We start from the raw sequence: 18,256 nt of genomic DNA on the forward strand, positions 1-18,256 counted from the left end.
TAGTGAACTCCGTTCTGGATACAAAAGTGAAGACAGTGGTGGGATCCAAACATTTTAGTAACAGGTTCCCATGGTGGTGGGATTCAAACTGTGGCGTAGCGCCAATGGGGCTGGGTGGGGCATGACGGGTGCGTGGCCGGACATTCCGGGGGCGGGGCATTCCTGGGCGGGAGGGGGCTGTAGCAGGGGCCTTGGCCGCTGTCTGCAGGTCCTTGGAAGGGGGAAGCTTATGTGCAGGCGCGGGCACCACCATGCCTTGGCTTTGCACCTCCTGCTAGGCTGCTTCAAGTTCTGCGCGCTACTGCTGAGAGGAGGGGCGTAACGAAGGCAAAAATCACGTGGCAAAATCACCAATTAGTAACCCCCTCTCGGCACACACAAATAATAAGTAACCTGCTCTCGGGAACCTGTGAGAACCTGCTGGATCCCTCCTCTGAGTGAAGAGCTAGGTTCTCTAATCTATCTGGCCGGATGGTGAGAGATGCTGTGTCCATCTCTCACCACACATGGTGCAAGATGGAAGGTGTGTGTAAAAAGGTGGAGAGAGGAGAAGAAACAGAGAGGAAGGAAGTTCCCTGATAGGGGCAATCGACACATCAAAGGGATAGTGTCAGAGTAGTGGAGAAAGGTGTCCAGACCAGAGTCTTGACCCACTCTAGCTATCTGACTCACTGATGAGTCCTCCTCTGCCCCTGAGGCAGGAAACAGTGTAAAGTCCTTCACTTCCAACCATTAGAAACAGTCACAGGTGTTATCTCAAGAGTGAAACACTCCTTTGGAAATCAGTCGGTGGCCTCCAGCTTCGTAAATGGCAAATGGTGAAATATCCCACATTAATGGCCATCGCAAACTCTCAGCTGCCCCGAGCATGTGTTCGTCGGCCACTTTTTCTGACGTCCCCGATTAAAGATGCACAGATTCTTCAACATGATGGTGACTCGGCCCAAGTGTGGCTGGCCAATTCACTTAGTGAATGCTACCAGAATCTTGATGGTGTGTCCCATTTGCTAGCTTCTAGTTGGGACCTGGGAATCCCTGGGAATTTGCAGCTCACCTCCAGACTGGAGAGGTCCGTCCCCCAGAAGAAAATGGCTGCTCTGGAGGGTCCCCCAGTGAGGCTCCTGATGCAAAACTCTGGTTGTTTTGCCTGCAGCAAGAATAGAGGGGACGGGGAGAGAGGATTGCTGCTAGACCACAAAATGCAACACGTTCAACCAGGTGTAGGAACAGGGAAGAAGAAGAAGAAGAAGAAGAAGAAGAAGAAGAAGAAGAAGAAGAAGAAGAAGAAGAAAGAAAGAAAGAGAGAGAAGAAGAAGAGAAGAGGAGGAGGGAGGAGAGGAGGAGGAGGAGGGAGGGGGAGGGGGGAGGAGGAGGAGGAGGGGGGGGGGGAGGAGGAGGAAGAGGAGGAGGAGTTTGGATTTATATACCCCCTTTCTCTCCTGCAGGAGACTCAAAGGGGCTGACAATCTCCTTGCCCTTCCCCCCTCACAACAAACACCCTGTGAAGTAGGTGGGGCTGAGAGAGCTCCGAGAAGCTGTGACTCGCCCAAGGTCACCCAGCTGGCATGTGTGGGAGTGCACAGGCTAATCTGAATTCCCCAGAGAAGCCTCCACAGCTCAAGTGGCAGAGCGGAGAATCAAACCCAGTTCCTCCAGATTAGATACACGAGCTCTTAACCTCCTACTGCTGCTCCTACGCCACTGAGAGAAGCAGAACAAATGCTCGTACGCCACTGAGAGAAGCAGAACAAATGCTTGACTATCAGGTGGATTCACAGGAACATTTCCCCCATCATCAGTGCTTGGATCAGCCTAACCTTCCTCACAGGGCTGTTGTGAGGATGAAATGGAGGCGAGGAGAATGCGGGAAGTGTCTTTCCCACTGAGGAGAAACGCAAAGTATAAATTAGGGGTGGCCAACCTATGGTGCTCCAGATGTTCATGGACTATAATCCCCATCAGGCCCTGCCAGCATGGCCAGTTGGCAGGGGCTGATGGGAATTGTAGTCCATGAACATCTGGAGCGCCTTAGGTTGGCCACCCCTCATATAAATGAATCAAATCAATTAATCAATGCTACTGCCAGTGTAGAGAGGAAAGGCAGCATGGCATAGCCTGATCTCCCCAGATCTCCAAAGCTAAGCAGGGTCATTACTTGAACGAGAGACCATGCCCCCTCCATGCCCCGGAACGCCCCCGGAATGCCCCTGCCATGCCCCACAGGGTGTGCGCCTGGTGCATCGCACCCACCCCTTATCCCCTGGAACTACGCCACTGTCTCCAAGTATTTCCCAACGTGGAGCTGGTGACCCTACATATAGCAGTTTTCATTGTCCCAAGCACTTCACATTCAGTATGTCAGTGGTGGCGAACCTATGGCACGGGTGCCAGAGGTGGCACTCAGAGCCCTCTCTGTGGGCACGCGCAGAGCCCCCACACACACACACACATCTAGGCTGGCTTGGTCCGCTGGGCTCGATTATTAGCATGAAACCTAAGACCGAGTTTTGGGGAAGCAGTGTAGGTAACCCTGTTAAGCACTGTTAAACCCCACTGATTTTCATGCGAAGAACTAAAGCACAGTCCTTTACCTGGGAGTAAGCTCGGTTGCTGGCAATGGGGCCTGCTTCTGAGTAAACCCTCCTAGGGTCATGATTCACCTGTTGGAAGAGTTGCACGGTTGCTTTAAAGCAAAGCCACCGACTACCACCAAGCTTACTCCCGAGTAACGCTTGCCATACGCTTACCGTTTTTTCTAAGCTAAAACCTCAGCATTCTGGATTCTGCATTACGTGTGAGCACTTTAAACAAATAAGTGGGTTTTGGGTTTGTTGGGCTTTCGATTACGAAAAGGTTCACCATCACTGCATTATGTTGTGATAATTGTCCACAAATTGTCATATGACATCGGCTAATAGGGCCTCACAAGGCAGGGTAGGCTGAGAAAGCGTCTGCCTATCTGGGGCACCCAGCAAGATTCATGGCAGGTGACGGAGTTGAATTCAGGTCTCCTGGATCGCAGACTGATGTGCTAACCCCCCCTTCATTCTCAAAATACAACAAAATGTTTATTTAATATTGGTTTAGTTATTGGCTTAGCCACTTATCCCAAAACTTTTAATTGGCTTTCCATTTGGGTCTATTATGTTATCTTTATTTGTTTTAATCTTGATTAATGGAAGTAGACTGCAGACCCAAAGCTAAGAGGCCGGGGAAATTTTCTTTTTTTAAATTATTATCCACCCCCCCCCAAAAAAATAATTGTGTTAATATAAAATAACAAAGACAGAATTAATGTCATAAATTCTGCACGATATTATAAAAAGGAGATCAACATTTTGCACGGCATAAGTAGAAAAGTAAATATAGTTAATATGGTTAATAATTAAAACTTTAGGGTTTTTTTAATACCATAGAAAGGAGCAGCAGTGGCGTAGGAGGTTAAGAGCTCATGTATCTAATCTGGAGGAACCGGGTTTGATTCCCAGCTCTGCCGCCTGAGCTGTGGAGGCTTATCTGGGGAATTCAGATTAGCCTGTGCACTCCCACACACGTCAGCTGGGTGACCTTGGGCTAGTCACAGCTTCTCGGAGCTCTCTCAGCCCCACCTAGCTCACAGGGTGTTTGTTGAGGGGGGGGAAGGGCAAGGAGATTGTAAGCCCCTTTGAGTCTCCTACAGGAGAGAAAGGGGGGGATATAAATCCAAACTCTTCTTCTAATAAAACGGGGCAGTTTATGTACTACTGCAACAGGGCAATCACATGTGCTTTCCTGCTGTATTAAAAATCTAAAAGTCTTACTCTGAATTAGCGTCTTGCTTTTGCATGGGATCAGCTAGGTAGTAAAAGGCTTATTCAAATCTCTTCCTCTTGCTCAGGCAGAGAGCACCATGCGTTCATCAGCAAAACACTTCAGAGATCAGAAGTACTCGGAACTTAAACAGCAATGCGTCGATCAAAAGAAACTCTTCGAAGACCCTGAATTTCCAGCCACGGATGCCTCTCTTTTCTACAGTGGACCTCCACCCAGGAAAGTGGACTGGAGACGCCCAAAGGTACATGCTCTCTTTTGGGTACTCTACTCTTTGGTTCTCTTTCTGTAGTAGAGGTTTGGTGTATATATATATATAAACCGTTAATGGCATAATTAAAACAACAGCAGCAATATACCAGCAACAATGGCAACCTCAGTGCAATGATACAGTCTCCAGTACAGTTATAACCGTTTGCTGATGACAGAGCACAAAAAGTTAGCCAGCGCTTCCAATACACTTGCAGAGCCGCAATCCAGCATCGTTACCACAATTGATAGATCAGTATTATCAATGGGGGGGTTTAACCACGGGTTTAGATATTTGTTCCTGGCTAAACTGTGTAACGGGCAGTGTAATATCACGTGTTGGATTGATTCTTCGTAAGCTGAACTGCAGGGACAAAATCTTTCATTGAAAGGCACTTTCCGTAGTCTACCCTGAGTGGTAGCTGGAGGGAGAATATTGCACCTGGCCAGGGTCAGGGCTCGTCGCAATTTGGGTTCTAGAACCAAATGGAAATATTTGGCCATGGTAGATGGTTTTAACGGTATACCCAAGTGCAAGGGAGAGCAGCGTTTATTAACCTGCTGCATCAGGCGACTATCCTCGAGATCATACAATCTCTTTTTGAGGGTCAGCTTTAGCTCATTGGCATTCATTAAAGCCCATGCATCCAAGGATAGACCCATTTCGTGGATTTTCGCCTCAACAAAGGACCACAGTTTTGGCTATGAAAGAAAGAGCCTGATAGGTGAAACTTTTGTGACAGTTGTTGAAGCACAATCGTATCCAGAATTGGGAAGTCACGCACCATGCTCTTGTATGGAGTAAATGTTGGCCCACCTCCAAATAGACCTCAGCATATGGGACCGAGCGAGGTAAGCCGAGTATGCTATAGAGCAGTGATGGCGAACCTATGGCACGGGTGCCAGAGGTGGCACTCAGAGCCCTTTCTGTGGGCACATGTGCACAGAGTTCATCATGTGGGGGGGCTGGAAAATCACACACACCCCACACACACATACATCTAGGCTAGCCTGGGCATGATCCTTTACCTGGGAGTAAGCTCAGTTGCTGGCATTGGGGCTTGCTTCTGAGTAAACCCTCCTAGGGTCGTGATTCACCCATTGCATGGTTGCTTCACCAAGCTTACTCCCGAGTAACGTGTGCCTCGGAGCCAACCATTTTTTCTAAACTAAAACCTCAATATTCAGGTTAAATTGCCGTGTTGGCACTTTGCAATAAATAAGTGGATTTTGGGTTGCAATTTGGGCACTCAGTCTCAAAAAGGTTCGCCATCACTGCTATAGAGAAAGCATGACTGAACTCTTTCCATATCGCAGCTCCATGCTTGTATCCACAGTAGAGGTTTGGTAGTGGAAAGCATGGCAAAGTCACAGCCGACTTAGAATGACCCCAGAGCAGTGGTGTAGCGCCAAGGGGACAGGGGGGTGCATGATGCACCGGGCATATGCCGGTGCGGGGACATGGTGGGGGTGCAGGGCGCATGCATGCCCTGGGCGCAGTCCCCCCTCACTCCAGCCTTGCCCCAGAGAGATTCTAAGGCAAGAGATGTTCAGAGGGGACTTGCTGCTGCCTGCCTCTGTAAAACAGCCCTGAACTTCACCGTCACTCTCCCATCTAAGTACCAACAAGGGCCAACCCTGCTTAGCTTTTGAGACCTGGTGAGATCAGGTTAGCCTGAGCCATCCAGATCTGAGCAATATATATATATATTTACTGTTTATTTTCTAAAGGGAGTGAGGTAAGTTGAGATTGATTCAAGCTAGAGGTGCTGAAGGGGAGACTCCCAAAGGTGGGGTGTGTGTGTGTGTGTGTGTGTGTGTGTGTGTGTGTGTGTGTGTGTGTGTGTGTGTGTGTGTGTGTGTGTGTGTGTGTGTGTGTGTGTGTGTTTGGAATCAGCTTTGGGTTTGGAGAAGGATCAGCAAAGAAGAAGGTACCCTTTGGAAACAAGCAGAGAGCTTTTCCCTGGTCACCTGTGGAGGAAGTGGCAGTCCAACATGGTGGGCGCAGACACAAGCTTTGCTTTGGTTTCACTCCTCTTCTGTGCTGCTGAATCCACAGCTTGGTCCACCAAGAGTCTCAGATGTCACCACTGCAGAGGCCAGGGAGGTTGCCAAGAGCAGGAAAATGTCAGTCTAACCCCAGGGTGGCCAACCTATGGCGCTTCAGATGTTCATGGACTACAATTCCCATCAGTCCTACCAGCATGGCCAATTGGCCATGCTGGTGTAACCTCAGCTTGTAGGTTCTGTGGGGCAGAACGTGGAATGAGTTTGCAACAACAAATTTTTAAAAACAAAATGGTTTACTTTCTTAACATATAACATATAACATCAACATTTAACATCACATTTCAAGGTCCTGTTCAGGTTGCATTTTCAAGTCCTTATCTTTACAGTCTACTGATATTGCCAAGTCCAATTCTTCTTTGCAAGTGGGTTGGCTCCTGAAGACCCCAAGGGCTTGATGAACAGGCTTCAACACGATGAAGGTTTCCAGGAGAACTCTCACCCATTACAAACACAAAAAGAAACCCTGAAACAATAAACTCCAACATTTACAACATAGCAAAAATAAACAACTACCTTCCCAGTAGTTCCCAACAATATTGCAGTTTACCTTAACAAGGTGTTAAGGGCTTATACAACCAAGGTCCGAGTCTGGTAGCCTTGTCTCCTCCAAACTAGCTCTGCAGCCTTCTGCTGCTTTGAGTCTCCACCCCTTACTGGGTCAACCCATTCTGAGCATGGGGGTTACACTGGCAGGGGTTGATGGGAATTGTAGTCCATGAACACCTGGAGCGCCATAGGTTGGCCACCCCTGGACCCATATCTCTTTCTTTTAACATGGACAAGACACAATATATTTTGTATCATTCATGAAAACTGTAAGGATGCTTCCAGAATTTCTCCCAGTTCATATTTTGTCATGGCTTTAGAATTCCGAATTACCTGGTCTTGTTTCTGAAGTGAAGTTGGGTTCCTGGGGCGTCATCTGGAACACCTGGGATCTTTTTCGGGGGAGGGGGGAGCATGGTGCAGTAGCGTCAATTCCAGGTGACTTCACAGTGTTGTGCAATGATCTAGGAATTCCCCAAGTCTCTCTATAGTAAGAAGCATAGAGATTGGTGGAATTTCTAGAGGGTCATTCAATGAGGTGACTTTGCCCCCCCCCCCCCCATCCTTCCCCACCACTCACAGGGGATAAGGAATGTCTGCAGAAGTTTACCTGCTATCCGCAAGCAACTGGCAACAGTAAGGGAAACCACTGAATTTTCTTTCCAAAATCTTTATGGAATGCTCTGCAGGCGCAGTTTGTTGCAGTCTTTATTTTGGTTTACTTGCATTTTCCCTCTTTTCAATGTATCATTTCACCTATTGCACCCTGAGCTCATAAACTGAATAAATGAACAAATAGATAAATAATCGTGAAAAAACAATTGCAACGGAACAGGGCTGGGATTCTATGTGTGGTTCTGTTTGTCTAGTGTTCCGGCAAGGTGCGGGGGTGCAGGTATGCGTCGATAAAATTGTTGGCAGGCGCTGAGTCAGAAACTGCTTTCAGCCTCTCCCTTCACTACAGGGCTGTTGATTCCTCCCCCCCCCCCCCCCCCGTATAAAAACATGAGATAGCATTACCGGTTGTGGTGCAGAGACTGAAAAATCCTCTTTGGCCTGTTTATGTGCTTCACTTAAAATAAAAGGTTGACTGTAGGATTTAGGCTCGCTGGCATCTGGGGGGTGGGGGGAGCAGGGGCTGGAGACCCCCTGGAATGGCAGCGGATCTCCAGACGATGGAGATCAGCTCCCCTAGAGAAAATTGAAGCTGAGGAGGATTTATACCCAGTGGTGGGATCCAGCTGGTTCGCACCACTTTGGCAGAACCAGTTGTTAAAATGGTCCTTGTAAACAACCAGTTGTTAAATTATTTGAATCCCACCACGGTTTGTACCCCGCTTTTCTCTGCCACAAGGAGTCTCAAAGCATCTTACAACTCCTTCCCTTCCTCTCCCCACACTTTATGAAGTAGGTGGGGCTGAGAGAATTCTGAGAGAACTGTGACTGACCCGAGGTCACCCAGCAGGCTTCATGTGGAGGAGTGAGGAAGCAAACCTGGTTCACCAAATTAGAGTCCACTGCTCTTAACCACTGAGAGCAGCAGTGGCGTAGGAGGTTAAGAGCTCGTGTATCTAATCTGGAGGTACCGGGTTTGATTCCCTGCTCTGCCGCCTGAGCTGTGGAGGCTTCTCTGGGGAATTCAGATTAGCCTGTGCACTCCCACACACACCAGCTGGGTGACCTTGGGCTAGTCACAGCTTCTCGGAGCTCTCTCAGCCCCACCCACCTCACAGGGTGTTTGTCGTGAGGGGGGAAGGGCAAGGAGATTGTCAGCCCCTTTGAGTCTCCTGCAGGAGAGAAAGGGGGGATATAAATCCAAACTCCTCCTCCTCTTCTTCTTCTTCTTCTTCTTCTTCTTCTTCTTCTTCTTCTTCTTCTTCTTCTTCTTCTTCTTCTTCTTCTTCTTCTTCTTCTTCTTCTTCTTCTTCTTCCTGCTTTCTAAGCTCTTTTAAATTCCTTTTGCAGTGGATAACTTGCAAAAATCTACATTTCACCCCACTCAATCATGTTTATACAGAGCTAGGTCCTATTTCTCACTTAAACTGAAAAAAAATAGAGAAGAAAACCAAGATGGTAAACTTCAAATCCCTGGCTGGCCCCGCTGCTGAGCTCCTAAATTTCTCCTAACACCTAGAATAAATAACACAAACATTTTAAAGGCACCATACATTTATTCTGTGTTCCCCCCATTCAGGGAAAACTTAGCCTGTAGAATTAATCTGTGGATTGCCCCGGATAGCATGTGACCCTGTAGAAAGGGCTGTGTGACCTATCTGGTTACCTGTTGTTCAAGAAAGGAGAATTAGCCTTTGAATAATTGGAAAGACTTCAAGAATCTTATTTATTTGGATCTGAACCAGTTCCCATTGAATGCTTGGAGATGCCAGCAAGGATAAACGAAAAATGCGGCTGGGAATCTGGGAGGGGTGATTTCTCAACATTTATTTCCTTGTATCGGACCACTGTGTTGGCCCACTAATTTCAGACCGTCTTATTGTCCTGCCAGACATGCAAACTCACTCAACAGAGGTCCTGGCTAACAGCAACAGACTCTCATCTGGAGAGCCAGGTTGGATTCCCCACTCCCCAACATGAAGCCTGCTGGGTGATTTTGGGCCAGTCACAGTTCTCTCGGAACTCTCTTAGCCCCACCTGTTTCACCAGGTGTCTGTTGTGTGGAGGGGAAGGGAAAGAGTTATAAGCCGCTTTGAGACTCCTTATGGTTGAGAAAAGTGGGGTATAAATCCAAACTCTTTTCTTCTTCTTCTCTGCTCCGCAACAGTTCCCAGACAGACCCCAACAGCTTTGTTCGTTCCAGTTCACAATGCTGCTGTGAATTATTGTGGGTCCCGAGACAACGATTCTCTGTGGTAGTTCCCCGGTTCATATCAGATGTGGCACCCTTCACGTTCAGAAGCATACAGCCGCTTGGTCAAAATAAGCACGTGGCTGGGCACGCCAACCTCCAGGGGGCACCTGGCAATCCCCTGGAATTAACAGCTCATCCCCAGACTACACAGATCAGTTTCCCTGGAGAAAATGGATGCTTTGGAGGCTGGACTCTGTGGCATTACACCAAGGTGACTAGACGTCCTCACCAGAGACTATTGAGAAAACTCAGCAATTAAGGAATAAGAGGGGAAGTCCTCCTATGGATTAAAAACTGGTTGAGAAACAGGAAGCAAAGAGTGGGTGTAAATGGGAAGTTCTCACAATGGAGAGATGTCGGGAGTGGTGTCCCCCAAGGATCCGTTTTGGGATCAGTGCTCTTTAACCTATTCATAAATGACCTGGAAGTAGGGGTGGGTAGCGTGGTGGCCAAGTTTGCAGATGATACCAAATTATGTAGGGTGGTGAAAACCACAAAGGATTGTGAAAAGCTCCAAGCGGACCTTGATCAATTAGGTGAGTGGGCTCAGAAATGGCAAATGCAGTTCAATGTAGCAAAATGCAAAGTGATGCACATAGGGGCAAAAAATCCAAACTTCACATACACGCTACAGGGGTCAGTTCTATCAGTCACAGATCAGGAAAGGGATTTGGGCGTCTTAGTTGATAGTTCCATGGGAATGTCAACTCAATGCATGGCAGCTGTGAAAAAGGCAAACTCTATGCTGGGGATAATCAGGAAAGGAATTGATAATAAAACTGCAAAGATTGTCATGCCCTTATATAAAGCAGTGGTGCGACCGCACTTGGAGTACTGTGTCCAGTTCCGGTCGCCGCATCTGAAAAAGGGGGAAGGGGGAAGAATTAGGACTAATAAAAGGAAACACTTCTTCACGCAACGTGTGATTGGTGTTTGGAATATGCTGCCACAGGAGGTGGTGATGGCCACTCACCTGGATAGCTTTAAAAAGGGCTTGGACAGATTTATGGAGGAGAAGTCGATCGATGGCTACCAACCTTGATCCTCTTTGATCTGAGATTGCAAATGCCTTAACAGACCAGGTGCTCAGGAGCAACAGCCGCAGAAGGCCATTGCTTTCACATCCTGCAGGTGAGCTCCCAAAGGCACCTGGTGGGCCACTGCGAGTAGCAGAGAGCTGGACTAGATGGACTCTGGTCTGATCCAGCTGGCTTGTTCTTATGTTCTTATGTTCTTATGTTCTTTTGGCGGGACAGTCCCGCTTTTGAGCAATTTGGCCCGCATCCCGCTGGGTTTTTTTAATTCTCCCGATTTTTGGAAGGCTGCCGCACTGCCTTCTGGGATGCTCCCCTTTTCCCACCCTGTGACAGGGCGGGAAACCGGGGAGCGCCCCAAAAGGCAGTGCGCTCCTGTGGCCGCGCGCGCGCCCCACGTTTAAAAGGTGAAAATCTGGTTACCTTACATTACACCTCACTGAGGCCCCTCTCTTCCTCAGGCTCCATCGTCAAATCTCCCGGAGTTTCCCAGTCTGGATCTGGCAACGCTGCCCTCCATCTGCTACTGGTGGCTCGGGAGGATCTGGCAGCCCTACATGAAGCTATTGTCTTTTCAGCAGCACCTTGCCTCCCTCATGTGCCCCCTAGGCGCAGGGGTGGCCAACCTATGGTCCTCCAGGTGTTCATGGACTACAATTCCCATCAGCCCCTGCCAGTATGGCCAATTGTAGTCCATGAACATCTGGAGCACCATAGGTTGGCCACCCCAACAGGGCAATCCAGACCCCAGAGTTTTGTACCCTTAGCCCCGCCCCTTCTCCCCATTGCCAATGCTGATTGGAGGGTGCTTTAATTCAGCCATAATCAGCAACAAGCTCAGCTCATGTGACTGACAAGCAGGGTTTCCCCTTTACCAATCCCACTGATTGCAGTGGCTCAAAACCCACGGAACAACGGAGGAAGACCTTTTCATTTGTAGGAGTGCCGTACTTTGCGAGTGAATCTAATCATTTCAAAATTGGAGACGTGAAATGTTGAGCACGTTCTGACAAGTATAGATTCCCCCCTCCCCCCAAAAAAGGAAAAGTATATGTGTATTGATTTTTGTTGAGAGAAAAAATGAAGCTGACACAAGTTGTGGAGAGGAAGAAGTGAAGGCAGCTGAAGAGAGCATTTATTACCGGGTATCTAGTGAAGGAGGCTTCAACTCTCGAAAGCAGGTGCTCTGGAAATCTTGCCGGCCTCCCAGGTATTCAAATCCACATAAATATAAAGCAGTGGTGCGACCGCACTTGGAGTCCTGTGTTCAGTTCTGGTCGCCGCATCTCAAAAAGGATATCAAAGAGATAGAAAAAGTGCAGAGAAGGGCAACGAGGATGACTGAGGGACTGGAGCACCTTCCTTATGAGGAGAGGCTGCAGCGTTTGGGACTCTTTAGTTTGGAGAGGAGACGGCTGAGGGGGGATATGATTGAAGTCTGTAAAATTATGCATGGGGTAGAAAATGTTGACAGAGAGAAATTTTCCTCTTTTTCTCACAATACTAGAACCAGGGGGCAGACATTGAAAGTGCTGGGGGGAAGAGTTAGGACTAATAAAAGGAAACACTTCTTCACGCAACGTGTGATTGGTGTTTGGAATATGCTGCCACAGGAGGTGGTGATGGCCACTAACCTAGATAGCTTTAAAAGGGGCTTGGACAGATTTATGGAGGAGAAGTCGATCTATGGCTACCAATCTTGATCCTCTTTGATCTGAGATGGCAAATGCCTTAGCAGACCAGGTGCTCGGGAGCAGCAGCAGCAGAAGGCCATTGCTTTCACATCCTGCATGTGAGCTCCCAAAGGCACCTGGTGGGCCACTGCGAGTAGCAGAGAGCTGGACTAGATGGACTCGGGTCTGATCCAGCAGGCTAGTTCTTATGTTCTTATGTTTAATCTAGCAGTTCTACCGCAGACCACCATGGCTACCTTCTAAAACTTGAAAAAGAGGCTGGATTTAAGAGTGGGGGGAGAGGGGGGAACCCACATTCTGTTTACTAACTGGACATGGATGAGTTTTTCCAGCCGCTGAGAACCTTCCTATTAAGTGCCAGTCGTTTCCAGCTATTAATATCTTCAAGAGGCAGAGCTCTCCTTGAGTGATTTGGTGGATGTTTTTTATAAATGACTAGCAAGCCCGGCCACGCGTTGCTGTGGCTGAGTCTGGTGAAGTGGAAAAGAAAGAATAGGGGAAGCGAACGGTTCAAACATGTGTCATTGCACAATGCTTGCAAGGGAGGGGAGGGGCAAGGGGCCCCTCTCTCCCCTCCCTCTCTCCCCTCCCTCTCTCCCGTTCCCTTGCATGGCACCCCGCCCCGCCCCTCCCTAACATACCCCTTCCTCTGCTAGGGTGGGTGGGCCATGTGTAGGTGGCTGGTCCTGTCCCTTTCACTCCCTTCCCTTGCAGGCGGATTACCTAGCTGAAAACACATTGGGAGGCATGAGCTATGTTGTGTTCAAATTTCAGAGCGTTTGGTCCAGCAAACCCCCGGACCCTCCCTCACGTTCCCCTTCCTCCGCTAGGGTGGATGGGCCATGTCCAGATGGCGGGACCCATTCCTTTCACTCCAGATGGCAGTGGTTTTCAAGGAAGACATGGTTATTTCCCTTGTATCAGAGGGTGTTGCTTTGACAGCCAGCAGATGGCGCTGTTGCGGAACAGAACTGTGGTTCCAACTGTCACAGGTGTGGCATGTACACAATAACTGGCACAGTTGTGACATGTACACAACAGGAGGTGTGGAAACAGTATGGAAACCTGGCCGCACGCAAATGCGACGTTGTGTGAAAATTTCAAATCAATCAGTCCAGTAGTTTGGGAGATTACCTGTCAGCAGAAAAACGAACTGATAGATTTTTATATGTATAGATGAGACAGTTCTGAAACCATCCGCCTTTGGCAAAAAGAGCCCACAATCCTTGTCCATCCCAGGAGGTGTAACTTTTCAGATTCAGAATTAAGTACCCAAAGGTCAAGAACAATTCCACATTAAAGGCCCAAATATTCAATTACGAAAGTTGTATAAATATTTTTAAAATTATAACATAAAATGCGTGTGTATATCTATGTATGTATGTACACACACGTATCTAGTTGAGAACAGCAACATGGCTGGTGTCCTTTGTAGCCTGCATTACAAACATATTTCCACATAAATATTACACAAATGGACATTGTAATAAAATCTATCTATCATCTATCTATCTATCTATCTATCTATCTATCTATCTATCTATCTATCTATCTATCTATCTATCTTCTACCCACCTATCCATCCATCCATCTATCCAACTATCCATCCATCCATCCATCCATCCATCCATCCATCCATCCATCCATCCATCCATCCATCCATCCATCCATCCATCCATCCATCCATCCATCCATCCATCCATCCATCCATCCATCCATCCATCCATCCATCCATCCATCCATCCATCCATAATTGAATCTTTGGAACCTTAATGTGAATTTATTCTTGACCTTTGGGTATATAATTCTGTAGTTTTAGGGTTAACTCCTCCCTCTTCTGTATATCTTTTAAAGCTCTCCAGCTGAATAAAGTCTAAAATTACACTTTTCTGCTTCAGAAACACCCTCAACCCCCCTTTCACAGGTAATCGTTTATCTGTCCAACTTCACTGCTTGAGGGAGACTATCATAAATCATTGTTAGACCTCCCAATTAGCTGTATGTGGGTTTATTAACCTTTCTTGGAGTGAGTGGGGATGCTACAGCGCTCTGCTATCATTCTCTGCAAGACTGTAAACGGCACAGCCCAGTTAAAGAGGGAAGAGGTCACCTTGCCCTTGCATCCAATTCCAATTCCAAAGCCTTTATTGGCATTATAAACTACAGAGTTAGTAGAAAAGTAGAAAAGAGGCATTTATCTACTAACTGAGACATTAAAACATTAAAATGCATTAAAACATTAAATACATTAAATACATTAAAACAATGTTAAACGTTCACAACCACGCCTTGTAAACCGCACACATATAAATTAATTAACCATTACTACCATGCTTCGAGGAGCTTTTCTGCAATCTTCTGTCATTCTCGGCTCTTGTGGTGCGTCCTTGCTTGCCCACAACTGCTCAGGCGGGTCTCCTCCGCAGCTCAGAAGGGTCCAGGCATGAAAAGGTTAAATGCACCCCCAGTAGCGGGGAGCTTATGATTGCTGGCTTTGCTCCTGACGATGCATCTGGCAGAGAGGCAGGCGGCTAACATGAGTTGCCGTGGCAACCGCATCTCCAAATGGCGGCAGGACCACGACTGCAAGGGTGTAGCAGTGATGCAGCCAACAGAGAGGCCAACAGATGGGGGGAATTGTAATAAAATTATACAGCCGAATGAAGCCAAAAAAAATATCCGATGGCCTTAACAAATAAAGCAAACTTCTTCTGGGAGCCCAAATTGCTCACCTCACCAACTACGTTGTGTGTCTTCAATCAATCAACCAATCACGCCTTTACTGGTATAAGTAGCAAAATATAAATCCATTCATATTTATTTTATTTATTTTATTTATTGTTGAGTTTTTTATACCGCCCTACCCCCAAAGGGCTCTGGGCGGTGAACAACATAATAATATAACATACAATGAAAACCCAGTTAAAATAAACAACAGCGATCCGCATATAAAAACAGCGTCAGCAGTAATCCTTAATAAAAACCCTCCCAGAGGGGGGAGGAGGGGTCCCATGGATGGTAAAGGGACCCCCAACACAAGAGGCTAAAATAGGGGAGGGGAGAGGTGGGAGGGGGCGGAGGGGGAGGGGGCACATCAGCGGCCGGACACTCCAAAAGATAAAAAGACCGATTAAAATATGTAAAAGATACATATAAGAAGTGAATAAAACCGTTAGTGACAATATTTATTTATTTATTATATTTATAAGCCGCTCTCCCCCGGAGGGCTCAGGGTAAAATAATAGGGTAAAATTAGCAATTTAAAATGGGCATCAAGAATAGAGCTACCCTGTATGTTACATCAGTGTTATAGAGTTGTGTGTCTTCATGATGTGCTTCTATTAATCTGCCTCCACTGGTGCTACTTGTTTGGGCGTTCCTCCACATCTCTGCAGAGTATAGCTTGTTTCATCATTCCCAGTGTTGAGATACAATCAAATTGCCCCATCTCGGGGGAGGCTGCCTGTTGCATCTTTGTGTGAATTGCTGCTCCAGGGTAGTCTCAACCCAATGAAGTGGCGTGCCTGATCAATGAAGTCATTTTCTAAATTCTGGAGATACCAGACGTTTGGCACATAGGTATTGAAAGCATATCATGCTTCCCACAATGCAGTGTTGTCTGAAGAGGGGCAATGTGGGTATTGTTCATGCTTGTATATCTTCAGTATGCACAAAACAGAACCCTGGAAGGTCTAGAAGGGAGTTCGCACATAGCGAAGCAGCATGCGTGTCAAAGTGCCTGCGGCACCAGTGTTTGGTCAGCGTGGCAACTGACCGACCGGGAAAATATATGGACAGTAACCATGCAGTCAATACTTGTGGACATACTATCTGAAAAGGGCTTTTTTTCCATGTAAGATTGTAGGATGCACCCAATTTTAATTCAGAAAAAAAGTGTACCAGCTACCTACGGGACCGCATCACCCCTTATGTCCCACATAGGCCACTGCGGTCGGCAGCGGCAGAACTGCTGGTGATCCCTGGCCCTGCGACGATAAGCGGCTGGTTCGACCTCGGCCAGGGCCTTTACGGCTCTGGCCCCTGCCTGGTGGAATGCTCTACCTCCAGCTGTCCGGGCCCTGCGGGACCTTGGTGAGTTCTGCAGGGCCTGTAAGACGGAGCTATTCCACCGGGCTTTTGGAGGGGCCGGCCGCGGTCCCATCGCCCCCCACTGAAATCAAAGCTGCCTGTCTGGACCACCTTGGTTGGGCCCTAATTCCATCCTGGGCCCTGCCTACCTCCTCCACTTCTTTTTTCTTCTTTTGGCCTTTTAGATCGGGCGCCTGTGTGTGTATGTTTTACACAATTTTGTTGTTTTAATCTATTTATTGTTATTAACTGCTGTTGTGTTTTAATGGATTCAGTTTTTATGCTAGATTAAATTGCTGTTGGAAACAGCCATGTTGTGAGCCACCTCGAGCCCTTCGGGGATGAGGCGGCCTATAAATTTAATAAATAAATAAATAAAATAAGTATGGAAATCAGCAGAACATGGAGTGTCTCTGCAAGGTATCTGGTCATGTGTGTGTGTAAAGTGCCGTCAAGCTGCATTCGACTTATGGTGATCCCAGCAAGGGATTTTCAAGGCAAGTGAGAAGCAGAGGTAGTTTGTCATTGCTTTCCTCTGTAGAGTCTTCCTTGGTGTTCTCCCTTCCCAAGTGATGACTCTGCTTAGCTTCCGAAATCTGACGAGATTAGGCTATACCACGGTGCCTTCCCCCGGGATCTAGTAAGAAGGTGATTAATAATGGATTTTGTAATGTTTCTTGCTGCTTTACAGAAGTTTCACTACATCAGCATCCAGAGCAGATCCTGGGCAGGCATTATTTATAGCTTAGCCTTTCATGCCCCCACCCCAAAAGCTTAAATAGTCAAGCATTACTTAAGCAGGTGTCCCCCAACAGAATACATTGTGAAAAATATTGCTCTTGTAAAACCAGACAGGTCTACATTTGCCTGACTCTGTGGAAAACAGCTGTTCACCTAATATCTTTCAAATTTTCCATTTAGGGGAGAAATTTCAGTGGAGTATAAATGCCTTCTGAACAACAGATTATCGTAAAACTTCTTCTTTTTTCTGTTTCGTGATAGAGCAGGGTCAGAGCGAGGAGGAACTGCACCCAGGGCATGCGTGCGCCCTGTGATGCCCCTTCCTGGCCCCATCATGCCCCCACCACGCCCCCGGAACTTCCCCACCACACCCCCACACCACGCATGCCCAGTGTGTCACGCACCCCTTGTCCCCTTGGAACTACGCCACTGCGATAAGAGTTAGCTCCAGATATAATGCTACCCTACCCAATGGGAAATGCTTTAATGATGCTACATAGTCAATCGTATCTGGCCATATTTTAATTAGTGTCCAAAGCTATAAAAGCTGGATAAATTAAGGCAACCCCAGCAGACCTATGCAGAAAAATGCAGGGCAGGGTCATTTGAGAACCAGACTGTTCAGTGCAATGCAGGACAGAGCGAGGGAGAACTGCACCCGGGGCGCGGGGGCGCCCTGCACCCCCACTCCCGCCATGCCCCGGAATGCCCCTGTCACACCCCTGGAACGCTCTCACCTCACCCCTTCAGGGGCGCGCGCCCAGGTGCATCACGCACCCCCCCTGCCATTGCCCCTTTGGCACTACACCCCTGGCGCAACGATCCCAAATCCTTTGTGAGTCGGCAAAAACCTATGGAATTCTCACACAGGTGGTGGGTACAACTACCATAGCTCTGGTACCAATCTTGATCCTCTTTGATCTGAGATTGCAAATGCCTTAGTAGACCAGGTGCTCGGGAGCAGCAGCAGCAGCAGAAGGCCATTGCTTTCACATCCTGCATGTGAGCTCCCAAAGGCACCTGGTGGGCCACTGCAAGTAGCAGAGAGCTGGACTAGATGGACTCTGGTCTGATCCAGCTGGCTTGTTCTTATGTTCTTATGCTCTTAGTAAATCTTCAACATTTCAGGCAGGAGCTCTGTTTAACAAGAAGCC

General features: G+C 47.7%; 1 protein-coding gene across 4 annotated transcripts in view; it reads left to right on the forward strand.

Annotated features, from left to right (window-relative positions):
- Positions 1-18,256, forward strand: part of CAPN6 (calpain 6) — an 89,208-nt gene that overhangs the window by 8,649 nt on the left and 62,303 nt on the right. For all 4 annotated transcript variants that reach the window (XM_048515129.1, XM_048515127.1, XM_048515130.1 and 1 more), the window contains exon 2: positions 3,878-4,054. In XM_048515129.1, coding sequence (XP_048371086.1) covers positions 3,890-4,054 — 165 coding nt within the window. In that variant the 5' untranslated portion in view covers positions 3,878-3,889. The remainder of the gene's footprint in view (positions 1-3,877; positions 4,055-18,256) is intronic.

The sequence above is a fragment of the Sphaerodactylus townsendi genome, linkage group LG13, assembly GCF_021028975.2.
Source record: "Sphaerodactylus townsendi isolate TG3544 linkage group LG13, MPM_Stown_v2.3, whole genome shotgun sequence".
Classification (NCBI taxonomy): Eukaryota; Metazoa; Chordata; class Lepidosauria; order Squamata; family Sphaerodactylidae; genus Sphaerodactylus; species Sphaerodactylus townsendi.